Below are 20,556 nucleotides of genomic sequence, written 5' to 3' on the forward strand. Positions count from 1 at the left end.
GCCGCGCTATGAGCTTGTATATCTGCTATTTTTGAATAGCCAAAGAAATCTAAAGTGACACAGATGCGTTCCAGGTCTTAAAGGGTTAAAACCGGGAAAGTATCAGCGCTCTCAGCGCGTCACTTAGTGCCACGCTGCAAGCTTGTACATCTGCTATTTTTTAACATTTTTGAAAAATCGTGAAAGTGTCTTAACATTTTTGAACGTTTAAAAAAATAATAATAATGATTTAACACAAATGTTTTTTTCTCGGGGTGCCTGGGACAAAACAAATTCAGATGAGGGTCCGCGGTCAAATACATATCATTTTGGGGGTCCTTGGCACGAAAAGGTTTGAGAACTACTGATTTAGAAGGCAGTTGTAGAATCGGCCTCAGGTCTTAATGGGTTTGGATTTTTTTTGTGTGTGGCTGGAGCCGTATGCTTTTTGGTTGCATCATTATTCGTGCCTAATCACGGCGCGGCTTTGAAGTTTGAGTTGGTAGCGGCGGTTGAGAGCCAATAAGCATTCGGGTTACTGACCACAGAGCTGAAGTATGACTGGTCAGTTTATAGTTCACTGTCGTTCCCTGTCATCACAGGACATTTATGCTTCGCTTAATGAATTTGTCAGAATTTGGTGGACAAGAAGCCTTTGTTGTGAGGGCCAAAGAATAGCTTCTATAATTAAACTCTAAACTACTTTGTCTTCCTCAATCACCAACACACACAGCCAAATGCCATTTGGTTACATTTGTGCACTCTCAGAGTTAAATGAACACCGAGGATTTGACCGTGCGTAATGGAGTGTGTCTTGGTGTACTTAGAGAAAGGGACTCTGAGCATGTTAGGCCCTTTTCTAACCCCGATGAGTGTCCATGTGGAGCAATGCATCATGGGATTAATACACACTGTAGAGAGAGAGAGAGAGAGAGAGAGAGAGAGAGAGAGAGAGAGAGAGAGAGAGAGAGAGAGAGAGAGAGAGAGAGAGAGAGAGACACAAAGTAAGTACAGTATTTTGAGTAAATGTACCTAGTTACTTTCCACCACTGTGCCTGACGAGAAGAGAGGCATGACCTTGTAGTTTGAGCGTGTGTGTGTGTGTGTGTCTCTCTCTATCTCAGTTCCTCTCCTCTCCTCTCCTCTCCTCTCCTCTCCTCTCCCCATCCTCTCCTCTCCTCGGCTGTCTGTCTTCCATTCTTGGACCAGGTTGCTGTCTGTCTGTCTGCACAATCAAAGTCTAGCTGCGTTTATGTTGTCACGGAGCCCACTTTTCCTTTCGAGGGACTGGCGGAGGCATTTCATTCCACCGCACGTTGCTGCTGCCTGCTGCCACAGAAAAGAACACAGTGTTATAGTAAATACTTTTAGTAATGTTTTGTCTCGAAAAGAATCCTCTGACTCAAGCTTATGGAGAGAGAAGAACCACAGCGGTTTCAGAGAGAGAGAGACGCATGTCTTCTTTTCTTTTTTTATCCTCGCGCTCGATTATTGAGTTCTATATATAGACTTTCTACACCAGACCCGAGACGATTTATAGCCTCGGTCGGGTCCGTAGTACCCAAAGGAGAATACCGCTGAATTTGAGCTTTGAAATATGTTATTCCTATGGCTTAAGGACAGTATTGTAAACATCCACTGCTGTGGCCAATAATAGCCAGAGAAAAGACTACAGCGTCACACAAGCATCAAAAGTAGCAGATCCGCAAGATCGAAACACGGCGAAAAGCGACGCGGTTTGAGCTTGTAGATCTGCTACTTTTGCCGTTTTAAAATTTGAATCTTGAAAATTAGCAGTTTTGGACATCTGAGCATTCTTCCACCCGACAGAGACGATATGGAGTTTGTCCTGCTCCCTAATGTGTAATGTTACACCCATAGGCAGCTCCAACCAGAAATACATCATGTAGGCCTACTAGAATAGATGGCCATAGCATTATCTACTGTAGATTCATCACTTAAACTCTATACTTTAGTTGACTGGGTTCCTCCAGGGCTTTGTACTAGGTCCGCTCCTTTTTTACCAGCTTCCTTGAAGAGCTAGCCGGTCTATGAACAGACGGTGCAACTAGTCGTCACTTTCTCGCCACTTTTTGATCATTGGCTGTCCTTTAAGCCAATGGGGAGACTTTCCTATACTCTGAACGGCGGTGTTGCGTCGTCGCGTCCTCTCAGGCTATGGCATCCTACTAGACGTGACTGCTTGTAAGTTGTCGCAACATTGCCTCATAAAAAAAAAAAAAAAACTTCCAGCATGTTAGCCCAAGTTGGCAGATAGCGACAACACTTGTTGTCGATGTAAGTATAACATTTTAGATCCCTTATTCCAGCGGAGTTTGGGGCTAGCAGTTAGCGCACAGCAATGACATAAGGTACTTTTGTGTGTGGCAAAAAAAAAGCTTGCTGCAAGCTGGCATGATATGACATATGTCATTTCTTGTTTTTCCCCTCAACACCAAATCTCTTTGGCGTTGAGAGCTTGTATATTTGCTGTTTTCACTGGTTGCCCGAGAATAGCGATGCTTTGATTGATTGATGAATACTTTATTAGTCAGAAATGTAAACGATACGAGGTACAGTAAGGTGCCCACAACATGTCAATGTAGATCGGCTAGTTGAACTATTTGAAAATGTTTTTAAAAATAGTAAAAAAAATGGCAAACAAGTTTAGTGATAATGGGTAAGACACCGGCAAAAATATTGCTCTAAGGCAGGGGTCTTCAACGTTTTCAAGGACCCCCTAGCTGAGAGAGAGATGAAGCAGGGACCCCCCTCTATATTGTATAAAAAATGTGTGTCAGATTGAACTTTTTTTGTTGACTTGGTCTGCTCTTTTTTCCCTCTACACCAAACACCTCTTTGCCAAAAAAATTGCCGATCTACAAGCTCACAACGCCTCGCCTTAGATCGGCTATTTTTTGGGCTAAAGTTCTCCTTAGAAAAAGGGATGCTAGGGTTCAAGTGGTTAAGGTAAAAAAAAAATCCTATCACACAAATATTTGGCGGACCCCCTGTAGTAACTCTGAGGACCCCCTAGGGGTCCCGGACCCCCTATTGAAGACCCCTGCTCTAAGGCTAAAAGGATAGCACAAACAAGTCCTGGGGACTTGTTTCCATTGGCACTGAAGCTATGAGTGTGCGGCTACTTCTATTCTCATATATCACAATATCGATATAATATTGATATATATTACCTCATATCACCCAGACAGCAGTCGGCACAGTAGACGAGGTCTCCCTCCTCCACGTGGGCGTCTGTGAGGCTAGCAGCATCTTTCCTCAGAGAACAGCATCCACACAGTAACACAGACACTCCCAGTAAGCTCAAACATTTGAACCCAGCATAAACATAAGACTCACCAACAAAAGCCACTGTGTGTGTGTGTGTGTGTGTGTGTGTGTGTGTGTGTGTGTGTGTGTGTGTGTGTGTGTGTGTGTGTGTGTGTGTGTGTGTGTGTGTGTGTGTGTGTGTGTGTGTGTGTGTGTGTGTGTGTGTGTGTGTGTGTGTGCTTGTGCTTGTGCTTGTGCTTCTTGGCTGCCGTTTAGTATTTTTATTTTTCAAGCCGGGTTAGTAATGCTGCTTACCAGAATACAAAATTACTATGTTTTTCTTTTCTTTTTTTGCAGTGAGTTCTTTGTGGAGCACACATATTTCTATCTGACAAACAGACTAAACAGAGAATCCTGGAGCTGGACTCATGACCTATAGCCTCACTCAAGAGTTTTTTTTTTTTCTTTCTTTCTTTTCCCGCACGGTCATTTTATTGGCTCTGCCGTGGATTCTATATGAGCTGTAACATGCAGTCACAGGACAGTGGAGCACACACGCACAGGCACACACACACACACACACACACACACACACACACACACACACACACACACACACACACACACACACACACACACACACACACACACACACACACACACACACACACACAGCCATATAATCACACAGGGCACTGCGTTTTTTAGCCAGACCGGAGACACACAGTCATTTAATCCGCTACTTACTCTGTGTTCAAAGTAAACGCTCCTATCCATGTCTTCATGCCCTTGTTTCCGAAGCCTGATTTATACTGTACTTTGTCGTACGGAAATTGCCGATCTACTACTTTGATGAGCAAGCCTTGCCGATTCATGTGGCCTATAGGGCATCGCAGTTGCGGCCACTTCCGGGTTCCACTGCAAAATACTCAATGCATTTTTCCCATTGACATTTCCAAAAATATTTATATCAATTATTTTAAGCCTAGAATCAAGCCATCCTGGGTCGTGGTGAATCATGACCATAAAACGTTTGATTCTGTGAAAAAACTTTTTTGAAAACGGCAAAACAAAGGGTATTTATTAAATATAGTATATCATATAATTAAATATAAAATAAAAAAAATCACAGAAAAAAAATGTTTTATGGTCATGATTCACCAGGACCCTGGATGGCTTGATTCTAGGCTTAAAAATGAATTGATATAAATATTTTTGGAAATGTCAATGGGAAAAAGGCATTGAGTATTTTGAAGTGGAACCAGGAAGTGGGCGGGAACTGCGAGGCCCTATAGGGCAGGAGCCTATCTACTGTTTCTGTAGCGTAAACCAGCTTGATGCACCCCCTGGACATGACGCTAGTACTGTATGTCGCAGGGACTTTCCCCTAATCCAGTGGTTCATTCTCAACCAGTGGTCCCCGGGAGGGTTCCAGGTGGTTCCCAGCTAAATGATGGACAGTTGGTAACCAAATGTACCCTTATAGATCTTTAAGAGTGTCCATTTGGTTTCATGTTATGCTCTCAAGAGTTAAATTATTGTTAAACATCAGCATTACTTCATTTACAAGAAGTCTACACAATTAGAGGATGTAGAATAATTGTTATTTTGATCAACGTTTGCCTGTCATCTCTCCTATGGTACCAACATCAATACAGGAAAGGAAGGGAAGTCTGCACACTGTTAGGTCCCAGTAGAAAATGTATTAAATAATTTCGGCAACGTTTCGACCACTAAAGGGTCTTCATCAGGTCTGATACATCACATAAAGGAGGCGTGTTCTATACAAGAAGAGAGGAACGTCACAATAAGAAGCAGTTAGCTGCCTCTTATTGTTATTGTTGTTCAGCACCTGAAACGTTTTCCAATGCAGGAGGGAGGGAGGGAGGGAGGAGGGCTGGGGTGTAGGGTTTGCTCTGTGTAAGAAACAATCCTATTGTTAGGTTTGTTTTTCTGACAGCTCAGGTCGGGGGACGTGTCTGGACAATGAACCACTGAAACGAGACTTCCTGTACCCCACAGTGGCCCCGGGGCAGGTGTACGACGCAGACGAGCAGTGCCGCTTCCAGTACGGAGCCTCCTCCCGCCAGTGCAAATACGGGGTAAGAAACCAGCATCCACCACTCGCTTACTGACTTACTTAGTGCCCTTTATGCCCCGCATGGCATTTAGGGCAGCAACAAAGGATGGCCACTCCTGTCTGTTTTGGGCCAGCATCTTTATAGTACCCCCAGGTGTGATCATAGAGTGTAAAAGAAATATGGACGAAGGGAGCCGTGATGTCACCCAAGGGCGCCGATACTGTGGGAGCCTCGGGGCTAAAGCACCCAGGAGAAATGACGAGCACCCATCACAAAAAAAAAGAAAAAAACCCCGACATCTACACTTCATGGAGTTTTTGTACCAAATTAACCGAATTAACCGCATGAAAGTAAAAAAAAGTAACAAACCCAGGAAAAAAACTACAATGAATGCTATTATCGCGTGGACAGGAAGCGAGGGCGGGTCCTCACACAGTAGAACCAGTAGCAGCCCTATAGAAGTGTACCCTACTTTATCATCCATTTTAAAATTAATTGGACCATAACTTTTTTTAAATCGCATATCATGATAATTGAAAGAAAGCGACTGAACGCATAAAGTATGCGTGACAATGTTTGCTAAGGTAATAAAATCAAGCGTAAAGTCCGGTCAAATACCCATTGCGTTTAATGGCTGCAGCATTTTCAGTACTTCCTCGTTAGCCTCATGTCCAGCAGCGACTGGTGGGTGTGATGCAGGGTCTTCAGCTCTCCCTCCACTGTCCGACGCCGGGTGTTCTTGGGTCGGCCTCTGTGTACGTTTACCGCCTGGTGCCCAGTGAAGGGTTAGTTGGGGTGATGTTGTCCTGCTCTCTACGGACGACATGCCCAGTCCATTTCCACTGCCTTCTCATAAGGATGGCAGCCATGTTTTCCTGTTAACACAGGCTTTTTGTTGTTAGTTGTTGGAAATATTTTTTGGCCCGTCCATCACTTGCCATGCCTGCAGCCTGGTAAATGGTACATTTATAGCACCTTTATCCAAAAGCAATTTTACAATGTGCATTACATTCACCCATTCACACACACATTCACACATGGACATGATATCCAAAACTGTGTGTGAGCACTATGGACATGATATCCAAAGCTGTGTGTGAAGACTATGGACATGATATCCACTCTGTGTGAGCACTATGGACATGATATCCAAAGCCGTGTGTGAGCGCTATAGACATGATATCCACTCTGTGTGAGCACTATGGACATGATATCCACTCTGTGTGAGCGCTATGGACATGATATCCACACTGTGTGTGAGCACTATGGACATGATATCCACACTGTGTGTGAGCACTATGGACATGATATCCACACTGTGTGTGAGCACTATGGACATGATATCCACACTGTGTGTGAGCGCTATGGACATGATATCCACTCTGTGTGTGAACACTATGGACATGATATCCACTCTGTGTGTGAGCACGATGGACATGATATCCACTCTGTGTGTGAGCACTATGGACATGATATCCACTGTGTGTGTGAGCACTATGGACATGATATCCACACTGTGTGTGAACACTATGGAAATGATATCCACACTGTGTGAGAGCGCTATGGACATGATATCCACACTGTGTGTGAACACTATGGAAATGATATCCACACTGTGTGAGAGCGCTATGGACATGATATCCACACTCTGTGTGAGCACTATGGACATGGTATCCAAAGCACTCCTCAGCTCAAAATGCATTCTCTGTGGACACGGCCCTGTGCACGGATATGAATACAGGTTTGCCTTGACATTTTGTACAGTTCTTTGGCGTGCGTTCGTTGGGCACAACATGTTGAACATGTTTAGGAAATGTGGTAATTCTGCACCACCTGGAAATGATAAGTCTGGGCATTGACCCATATTGAGTTGACCTGTGACCTGATGTTTTCGAGGATAGATCAATGGGTCAGACTTATAAGTGTCAGGATTGAAGAATGAAGCCATGTGCTGTGGAATGGATGAATGGGGGAAGATATTAGAGCAGTGGTTCCCAACCTGTTTCCAGCACACACGCATACACAACAGCTTCTTTCCAGGAACTGTGACAGCATTGATGGACTCTCATTCTCCCCCAAATACACATACGCACGCACGCACGCACGCACGCACGCACGCACGCACGCACGCACGCACGCACGCACACACACACACACACACACACACACACACACACACACACACACACACACACACACACACACACACACACACACACACACACACACACACACACACACACACACACACACACGTGCAATATGGGCTATTGGGCAATTGCAATATCGTATGTATAGTGGATGGTTTCCCATGGTCTCCCTCTCCCCTTATTTTAAGATTTCAAGATTTTTATCTTAAGATTTATTATTGTATGTACTATGGATGTTTTTTATTTGACAACAGACTATGATGACTTGAAAATGACGGACTAACAGATTATGGCATAATGTTGCTCTATCTGTATTTCTTTGTCGATGCTGATATTACTTTTTTAGTGGATGGACTAAACGAAATGTCATTGTATGTTCCGTACAGTGACAATAATCATCAATTATCTGTGGTCCGGGGCCCACTTGGGCCGTGAGGGTTTTGCAAGCGGGCCCCCGTTGACAAAACACTAAGACTAAGATTGATAAAGGTACCATTAATATGAAATAAATGTATGTAAACATCAAAATAAGGAATTTAGAAAATCCCAAAAAGGGTAGCACATCCAACGTTTCAATTAAATGGAGGACAAAGTACTCACATTTCCACTTTCTTTATTGGACACACCAATAAATGAACGCTTACGCGTTTCGGCTATGAGCCTTCCTCAGAGCATGTGTATGTAAACATGTTTGGAGAGTCCAGGGGTGTTCCACGGACCAGTTGTATTTTAAAATTGCCATATTATCACTTCTTTCACAGGTGTTATCAATGATACTAATGAAGGCTCTGTTCCATTTAGTCTAGCACAGTGGTTTCTGAGAGTGTACAAATGGAACCAGAGTTACACACCTGTAAGGGGCCATTTGGAAGCCCATGAGGGTCCCTGGACCCCAACTGTAGACCCACTGGTGTAACAGAGTGTTTCCAGTGAGCCAACATGCACAATATCAGCACCCTGACTCTGTTTCACCAGAATGGAACAGAGCCTTCATTAGTATCATTGGTAACACCTGTGAATGTCTTCATAATATGGCTGCTGTGAATAGAGCTTATTGCAGATAACGATGTTGTCGGAAAAAAAGTCAAATAATTGCAGATATACTGTACTGTAATATCGGCCAGACCACGATATATATACAGGGCCTCTAGTGATGTTGACAGTGAGCGCACCACCTGGAAATGTCTGGCTCACTGGCCCACATTGAGTTGACCTCTGACCCGACATGTATTTCACCATGCTAACTTTCCAGGAAGAGAACGTCTGTGTTGAACTGTGACCTGATGTTTTTCAGGACAGATCAGTGGGAAGACTTAGTAAAGTGTCAAAGGATTGAAGAATGAAGCCGTGTGCTTCATGTGAATGGATGGATCCATGTGTAGATGGATGTTACACCCCTGAGGAGGGAGGGAGGGAGGGAGCATACTGAAGATGCTGGGAGCATCTGCAATCCTGTAATGGACAGAGCACCAGCACATTTTGATTGATTTTAGTTTTAGTCATATTTTAGTCACCTGAAATGTTTTAGTTTTTCTCCAGTTTTAGTTGACTAAATATCATAAGCTTCAGTTGATTTAGTCGACCAAAATGTATTTTGTCGGTGCCTTGATGGTGTCGTAATACCTGATTTTAAACTTGGTTGCATGCTGAAAATATCTGATCTGCGACGTGTTGAGCTTGTAGATCATCTATTTTCTATAACACCGGAGCACAACCAAACATAAAATGACTTGTCTCAGTTCTACTGAATCTCTTCTCCACTAGTCCTTCCCTAACAGTTGAGTGTATTTTTTATTTGTTGACTAAATTGTTAGTATATTTAGTCTTAGTTTTTGTCATCATAGCTTACTCCCCCCCCCCCGTTTTTATCTAGTTTTGTTTAGTGAAAAAAGGTAGTTGATGAACATTTTCGTCATAGTTTTAGTCAACGAAATCAACACTGCAGAGCACTGGTTCTCAAAGTGGGGTCCGGGGACCCCCAGGGGTCCCCCAGGGCAAAATGTGAAAGAGTATACTGTATTTTATTGTTTGGCTTTTCGACCTCGTTGTAGCCCTGCTATTGTCGAAAGATTTTGACAACCTTTTGACAAATCTTCTCATCCCTGGCTCAAAGTCTTTTCAAACCAATGTTTTAACCTAATGCAGTGACCTTTTGTGGTTGATGGAGAGTACCTCTTTACACTGACTGGCTTTGAGCAGCAAGCATGATTAAAAAAAAGGAAGTGAGGAATGCCCAAAAGTTAAAGTTGAACTCAAGAAAGGTGCATTCCACCTCCCTTACAGTTCCAGGCTTGAAAACATGAATTTGTTTACTTTAACCCATTAAGACCTGAGGCCGATTCTACAAAATGTCTTCTAAATCCTAACAGTTTTTTGAAAAAAATGTATATTGCTATATCAGTGGTTCTCAAACTTTTTCATGTCAATGACCCCCAAAATGACATGTATTTGGCTGTGGACCCCCATCTAGCGACGCCCAGAAGCAAAGATTTGAGTTACAAATGTTCACTTTAAAATATATATATATTCAAAGATTTGCAAAAATGTTTTTTTTTAAATAGCAGATCTACAAGCTTGTAGAGCGGCACTCAGTGCCGCTCTATGAGCTTGTATATCTGCTATTTTTGAATAAATCTGAAAATGACACAGATGCGTTCCCGGTCTTAATGACTTAATTCAATAGAAGGCAAGCAACAACAAAACCAGACGTTAAAAAGCTGTGCGCCTCCAATCAACTACAACTGGCCCCTCTCTCTCTTGGCCAGGTTCTCATCCTCTCCTCTCCTCCATGTCTGTGTAGAGCATTGGTTCTCAAAGTGGGGTCCGGGGACCCCCAGGGGTCCTTGGGGGGATCTCATTTGAAATGAGCAATAAGCCGGGGATTATGGGCGATCCAGTTTAGAGGACCTTGTATTGGTAACTGTACTTCCATGTACTTTTTCCATGTCTTTCTAAATAAAGTACTTCAATCAATCAATACCAGGGGGTAGTTAATATAGTATCACGATCATTTTAACCATATGTTATAGTTTGGCTATTCAAAAACAGCAGATCTACAAGCTCATAGCGCGGCACAGAGTACCGCACTATGAGCTTGTAGATCTGCCATTTTTGAAAAATCATGAAAACTTGTGCAAATCTTTGAATATATATATATATATTTTTTTAAAGAGAACATGTGTAACTCAAATCTTTGCTTCTTGGGATCCCTGGAACAAAATATTTTGAGATGGGGGTCCGCGGCCAAATACATATCATTTATTGATAGGGGTGTCGCGATACTTTTTCGTGACGATATGTATCGTCGTGGCCTTTTTTTGTTTTGTTGCAATAATAATAATGCAAAAACAGAAGTATTTGTTTGCATTTGCTTTTTCCCCCCCATATATTTTCATAATAAAAAAGTGCCATGTATCGATATCGTGAGCCCAACATCGTGTATCGTATCGTGAAATTAGTGTATCTGCACACCCCTATTTATTGACATGAAAAAGTTTGAGAACCGCTGGTGTAGAGATTGACGGAGCACACCGACAATAACATTAGACATAATACATGGCACATATATACTTCCACGCTTCCAAATTTGCGGGGGGCTCTTTGACGTGAAAACGTTTTGAGAGAACATTTTCTGCAGTTAGTATAGAGAATGGTAAAACATGCTAAAGACGAAGCTTAGAAGATTTACAGCCGGTGGATGGGGAGGTTGGGGGTCGAGTATCAGAGACGGATGGTCCGGGGGGTGGGGGGGGGGGGGGGGTGGGGGGATGTGTGGGGGGGAGAAGGAGGGCAGGAGAGCCGTGGTGGACAGGTTCTCACCGGTAGGATAGATGGGGGCCAGAGGTTGCAGTGGAGGAGGAGGGGAGGGGAGGGCACAGTTAGAACAGGAGACACAAAAAAACGCGACTCATCGACTGTGTGATAGGCTCTATGCACAGCAGCCATATTGTAAGACATTCACAGGTGTTACCAATGATACTAATGAAGGCTCTGTTCCATTCTGGTCAGACGGAGTCAGGGTGCTGATATTGTGCATGTTGGCTCACTGGAAACACTCCCAAATGGCCCTTTACGGGTGTGTAACTCTGAGAGTGTACAAATGGAACCAAATGGACCCGTAAGGGTCCATTTGGTTCCATTTGTACACTCTCAGAGTTACTCTGGGGGGGCTCTTGCTCAGGAATCGAACCTGGGACCTTCTGCATCCCAGACTCTCTACCCATTCAGCTATATTTTCCTTGCTGTGTAGATCAAAGCTGCACTATGTAAGTTTCCACTTCTACCCCCGGATTTGAACACGCAGGTTTCCTGCGCAAGTGCTGACATTTTTTTTACCATTGAGCTAATAGAGCCTTCCTGCTTGCTCAGGGGGTACTGTAGATTGAATCTTGACCATCTGGTCAAAATTCGTGTCAGATCCTGTGTCTAGGTGAGACATGACCTTTGACACGATGTAAATGTCTCAATAGAAGAGCAAGGAGACAAAATACAACCACCCCAATTGTATGTTGTTACATTTATATTGTATCCATTCAAAAAGCGACATAGTTCCGCTTTAACCTACAATAACACATCATCGTTTATCACTTAAAGGTAGGGTAAGTGATTTTCTTTGGTTAAAATAAGTGTTAAATAGCTCTATATTCTGATAGTACTCATTGCTATAGAGTGTTTGTTCAGTAAAAGGAGTCTCCTTGTCTCTCCAGCTCTTTATAAAACAGAAAATGCATTTTCGTTTCAGTTTCATTTCCAATTTTATCCAATCAGGATAGAGACCTCAATCAGGATACAGATTAAACAAGTGAAAGTGGAAGTGATGACACTAAGAAATGAGCAGGCAAAATTGGAACTGGAACACTATAAAAATGAAGCTTAAAATGGGTACTTTCTCCTGATTGGCTGAGATTTTGACACCTACCGAAAAATTTATTTTCTGTTTATTAAAGAGCTGGAGAGACGGGGAGACTCCTGTTACTGAACAAACACTCTATAGCAATGATTACTATCACAATATAGTGCTTTAACCTTTAAACAAAACACTTTTGTTTAAACCCAAAAATATCACTTACCCTACCTTTAATGTGTGTTTTGTATTAATAATCTAAGAAATTAGTAACTAAAGCTGTCGGATAATTGTCCTAGGAAAATTGGACTAGGAAAATTGGACTAGGAAAATTGCATTTGCCTCTGAGATGTACAGGAGCAGAGTTATCTAGTATCAAGCAATAGAAATACTCAAGTAAAAGCACCTGAACAGTTTACTTACTGTACATACTTAAATTTACTTAGTCACTCCACCACCAGTTTGGTATTAGGCCCATGACACACAGTTTATTCAGAGGGTTTCGAGCGTCCTGGATGTGATGTTGGGGTCGTTCCAGACATCGCATTACAACATGGGATTGCGTCACGGGCAGAGATTAACTGAGGCTGAGAGGGAGGAGTCGTGGGCTAATGTGCAATTAATCACGTATAACATGGGAACTTAGCATCGTTGCTTCTTCACGTCCGTGCTTAAACTCGGTGACACCAATGCCAAGCGTACTGTAATTCGTTGCTGTCGGGCAGAAACCTCTTATCTCCATATTTAACCCCTTGAGACCGGGAAAGCAGCATCTGTGGCATTCTTTGATTTCTTTGGCTATTCATAAATAGCAGATATACAAGCTCGTAGCGCGGCACCGAGTACCGCACTACGAGCTTGTAGATCTGCTATTTATTTATTTTTAAAAGTTTTTTGCAAATCTTTGAATATTATATAAATATTTAAAGCGAACAGGGGGGTCCCTGGAACAAAATATTTTGAGATGGGGGGGCTTATGAGGTTTCCACCCGACAGAGACGGCGTCCCCAGCTTGTAGATCGGCTATTTTTGGGCTAAGTTTATAAACCAGGCTTAAGAGTAAACCCTCCCATTCTGACTGTTTCCCAAATCTCAGAGATATTGGAAGGTGAAGGTATGAAAAACAAACCTCCTTTGATGGCTATATTAGTGGAGGCCCTCTGTCTCTCAGAGAGAGAGAGAGAGAGAGCCCCCCCCCTGCTCTTTCTGTGGCGAGCTGCTTCTTTTCCTCAGTGCAGGCGGGGGTCCCAAACTTGAAATAAATAGTGAAAGTAGCCGATCTACGCGCGCAATTTGTCGCCACGTGGCGCGTTGTGAGCTTGTAGATCTGCTATTTTTCACGCTAATGTCCCTTAAAATTCTGTTAGAATGTATCGATTCTTTTTTTTCCTTCTTTTTTTTTGGAAATACTTTTGAATTTCGTTTTGAAATCATTCTTTTTTTTCCAATCTTTTGAAATGATAATGACATATTTTTTTTGTAGGGAACGTTAAAATAATATATTTTTCTACTCACGACCCATAAAAATGGGTCCGCGACCGACCCCCCCTCCCCCCAAAAAAACAGCAGGGTGACCCCAGGTCCGGTCCCCGTGTGATCGGAACCACTTGGCTTTTAGTGTAAAAAATCTGTCAGGGTCCACATGTATGTTCATTTAGGACCAGGGTCTGCTGACCTCTGAGCATTGGGGGGGTGGTGGTGGTGGTGGTGGGGGGGGGCTGACATTGTGAATGGAGCAGCCCAGGCTAGTAGAGCTTATTGAAACCAGCTGGGTGTTGAAGAAAGGGGAGCACCGCTTTCAAGCCGGGGACTGGGGTTGCCATGTCTGCTTATTGTAAGCCGACGTTGGGCTTGTTTTTTTCTGTAATGTCACTAGTAAATTATTGGTAGTTGCGGGTTGCGTTTTTTTTTTCTCGGGCTTGTTTGTAAAGTGTAGTTGCTTATTTGGGCTTGTTTCCTAATGTTGTTTAAACCAGTGGTTCTCAAACATTTTCAAATCAAGGACCCCCAAATGAATGTAACAGACCCCCCCATCAAAAAAAATAAAAAAATATTTAGTGCCAGGGACGCCCGTACCAGATTTATGTTATATTCAAATATTCAAAACCTTTCACTTTTTTTTTCAAGATTATTTTGAAAATAGCAGATCTACAACCTCACAACGCGCCGCGATGCAAGCTGGTAGATCAGCCATTGTCAAACATCCGACGCATGTAGGTTTAAAGTGCTTTAATGTGGCCCGATAATAGTCGCTTCTGTTGGGCTTGTTTTCATAGACCCTGGTCGCTTATTTCTCTCGCAAACATCTGGCAACGCTGCCGGGGAGAGAGGTAGAGTGGCAGTTGTTCTGCTTTATTTGATCTGGATAGGCTCTGCGGAGTCTTGCGGAGGCCGTGGCATATTTACCGACCCCGGGGTCAGAATCTACGCTGGGGATCATAAGTCTTTTTCATGGGCCTTGCTCCTCTCCTCTCCCCCGTCCGTACACACTGTGTCCTGTAAAAAAAAAGAACCACAACAGAAAAAAAGAAACGGCCCTTTGAAGTCGGAGATGCAAGGCGACCCGGTTGGCTTTTAATGGGAAATCTAATGCAAGGTTGTGCAGAGCTGTCCCTTGTAACATGCATTCGATTTTATGTTTTTTTTTATATGTCGTTGCCACTGTCGGGCTAGAAAACCTCTTATATCCATATTTTAACTTTTTTTTTAAAGTTTATTTTCGTAAATTAACGTTCTAAGTGATCATACTACAGCGTCACACAAACGCATCAAAAGTAGCAGATCTACAAGACGCGTTTCAAGCTTGTAGATCTGCTACTTTTGAATCCTGAAAAGTAACAGTTTTGGACATCTGAGGTTTCCACCCGACAGAGACCATATAATGTCGTCTCCGTCTGGCTAGAAACCCCGTATCTCCGCATTTCAACTTTTGTATATATTTTGTGTGAAATTGATGACCTGCTTCATCATACAAGTGTCGCACCAAAGTAGTGAAAATAGCAGATGTACGAGCTCAGAGTGCGTCATGGCGACGCGTTGTGAGCTTGTGGATTGGCCTTTTCCTCTATTTCATCGTATTTTTTATGTTTAAACAGCAATAAAAAAGGAACAGGCTTTGGACATGCATGGTTTACACCTGACAGCAACGATATTTGGGGGCAACTTGCTGAGGTATCCCCCTCTTCTGTCTCTCCCTTTTCTCTCCCTATCTCTATCTCTCTCTCTCCCCCCCACACACACACACGCAGACGCACGCGCACACGCGCACGCACACACACACACACACACACACACACACACACACACACACACGCACACACGCACACACGCACACACGCACACACACGCGCACACAGTGATCTAAATGGATTCTCCTTCTGTTGTAGACCGAGGAAAAGGGAGGAGAAGATAGATATGTAATACAAAAGGTATTTGTTATGCCTACAAGTATTTCAGGACAGCCAGGAGGGAGGCAAACAAGCAGGGAGGGAGGGAGGTAGGGGGTGCCGGTGGGGGGGGGGGCTTTGCTCACTGTTGATTTCCCATAAGGAGCTTAGATTTGATTCCTTGAAGTGATGTCACAGCCTCCCCCCCCCCCCGGCCCCGCTCCGTGGGGTCCCGAGGTGAACGTGCGCAAACTGTTTAGTCACGGGGGCTTTTTTTTTTTTCTTCAAACAAGCTGACTCTTCAGTTCTGATCAGACTAGGGGCACCAGATACAGGGCTGTGGGCAATTCACCCATTTATATAATATCCAAACCAACATAACAATGACCCACAGAATCTTGCTCAAATCAAGCAGCAAGTATATTTAATGTAATATGTCGTCTCTGTCGGGTGGAAACCTCATATGTCCAAAACTGCTACTTTTTAGGATTCAAATGAAAAGATTGTAAAAATAGCAGATCGATAAGCTCGAAAGCCCTCGCTTCGCGCCGCGCTTCGAGCTTGTGGATCTGCTGCTTTGGATACTTTGGTGTGACGCTGTAGTATGATCAAGTATGGCATTTATTTACGAAAAAAAACGAAAAAAGTTATGTCGTTATATCAACGAATCGGCCCGAAAAAGTTCAAATCGATCTTATCTATAGTCGACTAAATCGATTAGTCTGATTAACCACTTAAGCCCTGTGTTATACTTCGTTGTGCAATGGTGGCGTACAACCGATCTACGAGCTCACAACGCGTTGCGTTGTGCGGTGAAACTGCAACTCCCCATACACGGAGTAACCAGGTGGCATCAATGTGATGTTGTAGTACTGACGTCATAGACAGTGTTGGGCAAGTTACTTTTAAGAGGTAAAGTTATAGTCCTCTCTTACTTAAGGAAGTAAAGTCAGTCCTCTCTGCCATTCTACTGTGCGACATGCTTTTCGCTCATGTTACTATGAGAGTACATCGCCGGTAGGTTAGATGACAGACAGACTCCGCGGGGGGAACCAGCTCAGTTGGATCACATCAAACAACGCAGGTAACGCACCCATTTAAATGACAGTAACTGTAACGGCGTTACTGAATGGGAAAAGGTAACTAGTTACGTTATTAGTTACCGCAAAAACTAGTTGCGTTACAGTAAATGCGTTACTTTGTAACGCGTTAGTCCCAACACTGGTCGTAGATAGCCTGGACTCCATATTTGGGCATTAAAGGGAAACAGACAGACAGAATCCGAAAACTCCATATATGGGCATAAAAGGGACACGGGCAGACACGCGACGCGGGTACAACATGTACTCTGATAACGGGTATTGCGTAGCCGGGCGGGGGGGGGGGGGGGGGGCGTGCATTTCCCAACTTGCATCATTCCCGACCTGCAAAGTTTCTGACTTGCAAAGTTCCAGAATAGGCCGGTGTCCAGCATAGGCACCGGCCTAATAGCTTTACCCCATTAAAGCCTGGAAAGCATCTGTGTCATTTTAGACTTTAGCATTTGGCTATACAAAAATAGCAGATGTTCAAGCTCGTAGCGCGGCACGAAGTGACGCGCTGCGAGCTTGTACATCTGCTAAAATTTTAACAATCTTCAAAGTGTTTGAAAATTGTGGAAAATGTTCACAAATCTTCTCTTCTGGGGGTCCCTGGCACAACACATTTTCAGGTGGGGGGGGTCCGCGGGCCAAATACTATAATGTCAATTATTTATTGGCACAAAAAGGTTTGAGAACTACTGAGTTTAGAAGGCATTTGTAGAATCGGCATCAGGTCTTAATGGGGTTTTAACTTGACCTCACTCCACAGTCCAGTGCATTGATTTATTCTGACCAACTTGCTTTTGCCTTCTTTCCTAGGAAGTGTGTAGAGAGCTCTGGTGCCTTAGCAAAAGCAACCGATGTGTCACCAACAGTATCCCTGCTGCAGAGGGGACTCTGTGTCAGACCGGCAGCATTGAGAAAGGGGTAAGTCCTCTAACACACACACACACACACACACACACACACACACACACACACACACACACACACACACACACACACACACACACACACACACACACACACACACACACACACACACACACACACACACACACACTTTTTAGTATTACCATAATTGTGAGGACATCGACATTTTAGGATGCCGATTTTATGAATGGCATTTTTATAATTTCTTGGCATTTTTAACCGCAAGCCTATTCAATTCAATGCAATTCAATTCAAGCAACTTTATTTTCCTTTCGAAACTTCGTTTGTGCAGTGGTTAAAAAGACAAACATACATATAAGCCTACAGTAAAGTAAAAAAAATAGCATCACATAGCGCAGTGCGACGCACTGTGAGCTCGTAGACCGGCTATTTTCCTGTGCGCGACACAAGCTCGCACCCGTGTACAGTATAACTCAGGCAAGACTCAATCTCTAATCCCTAAATCTAATTTACAAATACCTTATCCTAACACTTACTCCAACCTCTACCAACCCATCTCTAAACATCTTTTTCTTTTTTTTTTTACCATTTCTCTTGTGAAGACCATATTTCTCACATTTGACTATATACTTGTGGGTGACATTTGGTCCTCACAAGTACAGTAACACACACACGCACGCACGCACGCACGCACACACACACACACACACACACACACACACACACACACACACACACACACACACACACACACACACACACACACACACACACACACACACACACACACACACGCACACACACACGCACGTAAAAACATGCGTAACGCACAAACACACGTGCATGCCAGGCCCGTATAGGTCATGGGTTCACTGTGGGATGGCAGGCCCAGGTTCGGGGGGGGGGGGAGAGAAGAGAGAGGGAGACAGTTTTGACATGGGATTACAGCGGCTATTGTCGCCTCATGGGCCGAGGTCTCAATGGGAAGAATGGGAGGGTGTCACGAGCTGTCACCCGCCATTACTGTTAGGCTCACTGGAGTCTTTCAGGGGGAGGCTAGGGGGGCCCGCGGACAGGGTGCCTGGACAACGCGCGCACACACACACACACACACACACACACACACACACACACACACACACACACACACACATACACACATACACACATACACACATACACACACACACACACACACACACACACACACACACACACACACAGAGGCCCCCAGGTGGGGGGGGGGGGGGGGGTGGAGGGAGGGGTTTGGAACAGCTTTGGGGCAAGCTTTAGGACAGGCCAGTGGTGTAAGCTGTCTGCTCCGTGCTGGGGGGGGGGGGGCTTCAAAGGAATTATGAATGTCAGCCATTTCTCACCCAGCGTGTAATGGTGAGAGGCCCTGCCAAACGGGGGGGAGAGGGTTACGAGGGGTGACGGGATGATGGAATGAGGAAGCGAGAGATAGAAAGAGAGAGTGAGTGAGAGAGAGATGAAGCAAGGGTAGATTAGTCCAGTAGATCTCAAACTTTTTCGCCGCCAAAGGATCCCCAAATTGATATATATATTTGGCCGCGGATTTGTGCCAGGGACCCACAAGAGGAGAAGATTTATGTTTTTGAATCGATATTTTTCAAAAAGAATTGTCACAAAACAGCAGATGAACACAAGCTCGCAAGCTCCTCGTCTCTGTTATGTAACAGCACTTTCTGAGGTCGAGTGAGGACCGGTCGCGTCCCAGATGTCCTCCTGATGGATTTAAGTCGTGCCGTCAGTGTTTCTATCGTTCATAGAAATCGCTCTGAAAATATGATCCAAACGATATGGCTTACGACTGTCATGGTTAGTTGCGGTGTGGACTCTGCTTCGTCCACTTTCAAAATGTTTCAAATGTCTCAAAATAGCAGATGTAGGGCGCTACCGACTGCGCAGTCGGTAGCGCTGTCGCCTCACAGCTAGAAGGTCCTGGGTTCGATTCCTGTCGGCGTGTTCTCTCCTCCGCGTCATCGGTGCCCATACCTTAGGTGGGGTTGGCGAAAGGGCCTTTCTGTGTGGAGTTTGCATGTTCTCCCCGTGTCCCCTAGGGTAGGTACCGTAGCAAAAAACATGCAGTTATCCTGGTCTCTATGCTGCCTCCCCCTGGTCAGCCGGGGCGCCTGATGGAGGGGAAACGAACTGGTTGGAATAACGTGTTCCTTCCACGCGCTACGTCCTCCCGTAGAAACACCCCCCTGTCAGGTGATAAGAAGCGGCCTGCTCACTCCTCATGCATTGAAGGAAGCATGAGCTCAGTTTGGGGCTCTCCCTAGGCTGGCAGAGGGAGAGTAGTGCCCAGGATTACAAGCATAGGCAATTGGCAATGGGTGAAAAATGGGTTACAAAATCGTGGGATAAAAACTTTGAAAATATATATATATTCTTTTTCATATTTTCATATTTTTAAATAGCCAACGCATTTTTTTTTTAAATGACACAGATGCTTTTGCAGTTTAAATGGGTCAAAAACGTCATTTTTAATAGTTATCGTTATAGTTATTGTACAGTGTGGACGACCCTTAACACGCAGACACACACAAGAGAAAGTGCAGACTCGGCACTCGCATTTGCAAGGGAATGGGACATTTACCTGTTCGAAGGAAGTGCCTCAAAAAGTTAATGACAAGCCCTGCCAGAGCGCGCACGCACGCACACACACACACACACACACACACACACACACACACACACACACACACACACACACACACACACACACACACACACACACACACACACACACACACACACACACACACACACACACACACACTCTGGCTGGCACAAAACATTTTCAGGCCAAATACATATGAATTTGGGGGTCCTTGGCACGAAAAA

The 20,556-nt window shown here is 44.1% G+C and overlaps 1 protein-coding gene across 1 annotated transcript in view; it reads left to right on the forward strand.

Annotated features, from left to right (window-relative positions):
- The window catches only part of adamts6 (ADAM metallopeptidase with thrombospondin type 1 motif, 6), a 114,838-nt gene that overhangs the window by 40,427 nt on the left and 53,855 nt on the right, over positions 1-20,556 (forward strand). Inside the window, exons 11-12 of the mRNA XM_084047341.1 lie at positions 5,210-5,351; positions 17,611-17,718. Coding sequence (XP_083903467.1) covers positions 5,210-5,351; positions 17,611-17,718 — 250 coding nt within the window. The remainder of the gene's footprint in view (positions 1-5,209; positions 5,352-17,610; positions 17,719-20,556) is intronic.

The sequence above is a fragment of the Gymnoscopelus microlampas genome (assembly GCF_963454915.1).
Source record: "Gymnoscopelus microlampas genome assembly, chromosome: 21".
Classification (NCBI taxonomy): Eukaryota; Metazoa; Chordata; class Actinopteri; order Myctophiformes; family Myctophidae; genus Gymnoscopelus; species Gymnoscopelus microlampas.